This window comes from Triticum dicoccoides, chromosome 4A (assembly GCF_002162155.2).
Source record: "Triticum dicoccoides isolate Atlit2015 ecotype Zavitan chromosome 4A, WEW_v2.0, whole genome shotgun sequence".
Lineage (NCBI taxonomy): Eukaryota > Viridiplantae > Streptophyta > Magnoliopsida > Poales > Poaceae > Triticum > Triticum dicoccoides.
Window position 1 is genome coordinate 607,893,949 of NC_041386.1, and position 6,095 is coordinate 607,900,043.

Here is a 6,095-nt window from a genome sequence, read left to right on the forward strand (position 1 = left end):
GTTGCTGGCTCTGGCCTGGTTTTCTGCTGGTTTAAGCTTGTGTCTTTATGTTATATTTAGTTATTTCCATGGTTGGCCCAGTTGCATGTGCATAAGAATATATCTCAGAAAAATTCTCAACTCATCAGTGAGCTGCACACTATCTTTGTTATATTGCAATTTTAACTTTAAAACCCATATTACTGGTAATGTAAGGCAGTCCCCTTTCTACTTGACAGGTCCTATTTTATGAAAGATGTGAACTCCTTTGTACCTGAACCGGGAAACACAAAAGCAATGGTTGCAGTCTCTGCCTTAGCTAGAGCAATGCAAGAAATGAACAAGGTTGCAATTCTGCGATGTGTGTGGAGGCAAAATCAAGCGAATGTTGCTTTTGGTGTATTGACACCAAACATCTCATCAGTGAACAATGTGGTATGTACTTCATTCGTGACTCGCAATTGATGGGTGACTACGAACCTGTTCAAGCAATTGTTTACTTTGCCTTGCAGCCAGATTCCTTTTACTTCAATATACTGCCTTTTGCTGAGGACATCAGAGACTTTCCATTTCGCTCCTTCAGCAGCCTGCCACCATCATCACAGCCTACTGAAGAACAGCAGGAAGCGGCAGATAATCTAGTGAAGATGTTAGATCTTGCACCACCTGGAAGGGAAGAGATCCTCAGGCCTGATTTCACACCAAACCCTATGTTGGAGGTCGAATACTGCAATTTATTATTTTTGTTATTTGTTCTTTCTTACTATATGCTATTTCCCCTCATCTTGTTTAGTGATGCACACTTACTATTTTTCAGTTCTGAAGTCGTAGCTGTTTTTCTGGACTGTTAACATATGAAAGTCGATTATTTTATTCCATATCATTAGTCACCCAAGTTTAATGAACAAGCCAGTACGAACAATATTAGAACTTTGGGCACAATAAGGTGCAATTTAAAGATGAAAGGTCCTTTGACTAACAAAGAGACTTGAAATACAGTTCTTATCAAATAACCTGTAACAAGTACTCCGTATCATACTCCCTCCGATCCAAAATAACTGTTTGAACTAAAACCACGACACTTATTTTGGATCGGAGGGAGTAGTTGAATCCTCTGTTCCATATCATTTGTCACCCAAGTTTAATCAACAAGAGAGTACGAGCAATATTCGAACTTTAGGCACAATAAGGTGCAATTTAAAGATGAAAGGTCCTTTGACTAACGAAGAGACTTGAAATACAGTTCTTATCAAATAATCATACATATCTGGAATGTCATTGGGACCTTGTGCATCGGGGTTTACCTATGTTTTGGTGAGCCTATGCTAGCAATTTGCTTTTATCTTTTGCCTTCTCATTTGCTTCTTAGTTGTACTATTTGATGATTGTGTATATATATCTCTTGTTTCATTGACTACGGTTCTGTTGTTCCCCTTCAGAGGTTCTACAGCTACCTTGATCTGAAGTCAAAGCAGCCAGATGCAAATCCACCACCGCTCGATAGCTGTCTAAGGAGGATAACCGAGCCAGATCCTGACGTCATTAATTATCGAGCACCGTTAATCCAAAATTTAGGCAAATCTTTTGAGCTGAAGGAGAACCCCAAGGTTAAGTATTGACATTTCGTGTTAAACTTGATTCAGTAATTTGGTACTCAACTTCAACATTAACTTGTCTGATTGATTGCAGAGAAAGAAAGCCCGGACACAGGAGAGATTAGCTTATACTGACCCAGATGATCAAGCTAAAAGTTCAGAAAATAATGCAGAGAAGGCTACGGCGGCAGATGGTCAAGCTAAAAAGCCAGAAGATCCTTATGCAGAGAAGGCTAGGGCGATAGAGGTTATGTTTCCTTCAACAGAGAAGGTTGGGAAGATTGGAGATGTAAATCCTGTTAAAGATTTTGAAGCCATGCTGGCAGAGAGATCTAGCTCAATATGGGTTCAGAAGGCAATTGAAGAGATGAAGAAGTACACGACCAATTTGGTAGAGAATTCTCTTCAAGGAGATTATTACGAAAAGGCACTCAAGTGTTTTGTTGCTCTGCGGAAGGCCTGTATAATCGAACAGGTAACGCTCTCCCTGTGGTTATTTACTTCAGTGTAGCATAGGTCCTATGTTTTATTTAAGAGTAAGAGCACGTGGACACAGTTAATTTAAACATGCCTGGTCAGTACGTATATAATCTGTCATTTGTTCTTAGGAGCCGGAGGAATATAACCAATTTGTGACGAAGCTTTATGAGAGACTGAAGAAGGTGGATGATGTGGTGAAGTTCTTTCAGCTTCTTTCATCCAAGAATGTTTTGCTTATATGCAAAGAAGAAGCGCCTGACAGGTATGGAAACCCCTACACGCCTCTACTGCAGATAATTCGGTTAACACGATCCTGTGCTTCCTATTCTTACCATTAATTTTACCCGTCTATTTGCACGCAGCGATGTGACTGAAGAGATGGCGAGGAGCTTCTTCTTGAAAACCGAAATATCCTCTGAGTAGCATGGGTCTGGGTCCTCAAGGCATTGCCAGTAGAAAATTCTAACATCAGTTTAGCTGTACCACGGCTCATGGTTCATGTTCTGAAGCTTTGGTCATGATATGGTATTTGATACGATGGTGTGCCACAGAAGTTGCGATGAACATGCTATCATCTAAGCTACTGTTTTAGATTCCCAGTATGTATGTTAATTCGCAACCGTCGTGAAAGGGAAAATTCTAGTGGAATTTAGAAATCCTCTGTTTCTAGTCCCAGGTTGCGACGACCGTCGTACCAGAGGTACCTGTCCTAAATACCATTTTCTTTTGCTGCCAGGATCAAATTTCAGTGATTACCAAGTCACTGAAATATCCTCACAGTAGCATGGATCTGGGTGGCATTGCCAGTACAAAATTCTATCATCAGTTTAGCTGTACCGTGATGGTTCATGTTCTTAAGCTTGGTCATGATATCTTATATGATCACATGAGTCGTGACTAACACGCCATCATCTAAGCACTTTTTTTGGAACCCCCAGCATGTATGTAAATTCATGACCGTCGTGAAAGGGGAAATTCTAGTGGAATTTAGAAGGGCAATCTAATCTCGGCATTCTAATTTGTAGGAGTAATTCCCAAGACACATCTCAGCATTCTATTTTCTTATCTTGGAGTAAACATCTCAGCATTCTATTTTCTTATCTCTCTTAGAGTAAACATCTCAGCAGTGTCGAGTGACACAATGGGGACACATATAACAGCAATCTTTGCCTCAGGGAAGAAGTGCTACCCCCCTCATTTACTTATTCAATCTGGGATAGCATAGCATACACAAAAACAACCTCTGCATAGAGACCCTCTTCCTGGCTAACTAGTTTCAGCCAGTTCATCATTTGATATATGTATTTAGAGTACAACAACAACAACAAGGAGAGCACCCAAAAAGCTATTCAGGCAGGGGCACGGAGGCCGTCGTTCTAAGAATCCTTGTCTGTCACGAGCTTGTCGATGAGAGACGCGGCGTCCTCCACGGTCCTGATCTCCTGGGCGCTCGATTCGTCCACCGTGATGCTGAATGCCTCCTCCAGACCCATCACGATCTCAACCTGCAACATTGTTTGGTTCTATATTATGGAATGCAGAAAATGGTTCTATATTATGAAGAATGTTATGAAGAATGCAGAAAATGGTTCTATATTATGGAATAATCACGCACGAGGATAACATGTGAAATTGGTTGTATATTTTGGAAGAGTACACAAGACTGTAAAAAAGTCGGATCGAATTCACTGAAGCTAAGATGTATTTATGGTGTTGTTTCCAACTTTTCTAGAGTAGGCTGATGAGGTTGTAGCTCCATCCATGTTGAGCAATCACCGGTGAGTCGGGCGGGGGGAGGGAATTACCGTGTCGAGCGAATCGGCCCCGAGGTCGGCGAACTTGGTCTCTCCGCTGACGACGGTGCCCTCGGCGACGGCCAGCTGCTTCTTGACGATCCCGCAGACCTTGTCGATGGTGTCCTGCTTGGCCTGTCCAAGGATTTTGGATTTTGGAAATTCAGAGCAGATCTTGAGTGACACGTCGCCAAACAGAGTACTAGTTCAGTGTTGAGAGGCACTGAGCATGAGTTTGGTAGGAGCATTTTGCTGTCCCGGCCATTGCAGTCACGAGCATGAAGAAGATGGTGTGAAATGCAGGAGTGTACCGAGCAAGCCAGGTGGAGGAAGCGCTTCTTGGTGGGAGCCGACCGGATCGAGATGGACGGGAAGCTCTGCTGCCTCGAGAAGCACGCCGCGCTCCGGCGGCTGCTTACCTGGAGCCGCTGCGCGGGGAAGACGGCCGATCCGGCGGCGGCCATGGCGGGTGAATGAGGTAGGTAGCCGAGGCACGACGGAGGTGGAGGTGGAGCTAGGCTAGGTGACGGGAGGAATGAGGAGGCCGGGAGTGCGGGTGCGCGTGTGTTTTATGATGGGGCGGTGGCGGTGGCGGTGGCGGGGACGGCGAGGCGGCCTCGGTTGTATCGACCCACACACAGAAGACCGGCCATGGCATTGGGATCACCGTTCCACCGCCACCGTACGTCCGTCCCGTTCCTTGTTGCGATTACCAAACAAGGCCGTAGGCCGTAGCATGCACGCAGCCACCCTTGGAGGCTTCTCCTTCTTCTTCATGACCTCCCGCACCGCACGCACGCACGCACGCACGGTTGGTTGGTTGAGTTGTTCCCCGCCTCCTCCCTGCTCCTTGGACGGTTGCAAGTTCAGTCACTACCACGTTGTACCATACATCTGTGAGCATGTGGTACGAACGAGTAGATCTGCAGGTGGTATGGTAGGTTATGCAAGTATTGCTTCATGATGTTGTCTGAGGTTGTGATAGACCAGATGCTGGCGGTGCCGTTTTGGTAGCATGGTAGACTTCCCGTTTCGGCGATGATGATGTTCGCCTTGTTCTGGTAGATTTAAATGTTGTCCATGTCGGTTTCAATGCTACTATGGAAGATGTGTTGTTGAGCTTGACGGTCGGTCCATGTGTCGTACGGTACATGTGGTCAGGGGCGGATCCATAACAAAAATGTACCGGTGTCCACGTACACATCATATATACAAGGATGGACAACAAGCAATAATATATATAAAAGAGCACACCCAACAACACAAATTATAATGCAACGAGATCTCTTACCAAAATAAATTGTTTCACATCCACTTGAAATACTAGTTGATTACGTAAATTTAAAGAATTAAGCATAAGAACTCGAAACAATGAAAACAAAATGTGGTCAGATCACGACATAGGCCAATAGATCCTGGATGCCTACAAAATAAAATAAAATACACTTAGTACATATTAACTAGAATTCTGCAATGATTCATAAAATCAAGATCATTACTTTTTAAAATAGCCCTCTACGTTCATTCATGACCTCAAAGCGATCAATGACTGCATCATTGGTAACTTTTCTCATTTCTTCCTTCTCCACATAGCAAATAAGGTTGTGATTCAATGCATCATCACCAAGACGATTGCGCAAAAATGTCTTCACAATTTTCATGCCTGAAAAACATCTCTCAACTGTAGCAGTGGCAACAGGCAATACAAGTGCTAGATTCACAAGCCGATAAACCAAAGGATACACAATATGTTTCTTGGTCTCCACCATTTTTTGAGAGAGCTCACAAATATTATTTATGCCATAGAAGCGTTCATCTACTCGAACATCGGCAATGTAAAGACGGAGGTGATGTGTAAGGTCCCTCAATTCTCCATCATCAAAATCTTTCGGATAAAGTCTAGCTAGATCCATCAAATGCTCTAAATTGAAATCTTTGAATGATTCTTTTGGGCTCAAGCAGCTAAGCATATTAGTAGCTTAGAATTTTTCTCATTAAATCGGTTGTCAAGTTCTTGAAGCAGCCAATCAATAACATCATTGAAACAATCCACTTCGTAATGATGCTTATTAGTGATACCTGTTTTTTGACGTGGCTTCTTTGGATTGACATATTGCTCTTCCATCTCCAACTTGGAAATCTCATGTTTGTCACAAAAAGCATAAGCTTCACCCAAGACTGATTCCCATCCATTCCTCCTTCAATTATTCAATGTGTCTTTGGTTGACTGCACACAATGTACAGCATT

At 43.3% G+C, this 6,095-nt stretch overlaps 2 protein-coding genes across 2 annotated transcripts in view; one reads left to right on the top strand and one right to left on the bottom strand.

Annotated features, from left to right (window-relative positions):
• The window catches only part of LOC119287285 (ATP-dependent DNA helicase 2 subunit KU80-like), a 6,812-nt gene extending 3,922 nt beyond the window's left edge, over positions 1-2,890 (top strand). Inside the window, exons 7-12 of the mRNA XM_037566802.1 lie at positions 219-414; positions 492-698; positions 1,419-1,586; positions 1,669-2,049; positions 2,183-2,316; positions 2,417-2,890. Of these exons, the coding sequence (XP_037422699.1) occupies positions 219-414; positions 492-698; positions 1,419-1,586; positions 1,669-2,049; positions 2,183-2,316; positions 2,417-2,477 (1,147 nt within the window). The 3' untranslated portion in view covers positions 2,478-2,890. The remainder of the gene's footprint in view (positions 1-218; positions 415-491; positions 699-1,418; positions 1,587-1,668; positions 2,050-2,182; positions 2,317-2,416) is intronic.
• A 318-nt stretch (positions 2,891-3,208) lies between these two features.
• LOC119289359 (acyl carrier protein 1, chloroplastic-like) lies at positions 3,209-4,444 on the bottom strand. Its single transcript, XM_037568700.1, has 3 exons — positions 4,159-4,444; positions 3,860-3,982; positions 3,209-3,559 (listed from the first exon to the last, which is right to left on the bottom strand). Exons 1-3 carry the CDS (start codon positions 4,309-4,311, stop codon positions 3,431-3,433), a joined length of 405 nt encoding a protein of 134 aa, XP_037424597.1. The 5' UTR covers positions 4,312-4,444; the 3' UTR covers positions 3,209-3,430.
• Between the last annotated feature and the right edge of the window lie 1,651 nt (positions 4,445-6,095).

Excerpts from the sequence above, each read along its gene's own strand:
- LOC119289359 (XM_037568700.1), bottom strand. The coding sequence starts at position 4,311 with ATGGCCGCCGCCGGATCGGCCGTCTTCCCCGCGCAGCGGCTCCAGGTA. Across the intron at positions 3,983-4,158 it reads TCCTCCACCTGGCTTGCTCG|GCCAAGCAGGACACCATCGA; the intron begins GTACACTCCTGC and ends ATCCTTGGACAG. Across the intron at positions 3,560-3,859 it reads GGGCCGATTCGCTCGACACG|GTTGAGATCGTGATGGGTCT; the intron begins GTAATTCCCTCC and ends ACAATGTTGCAG.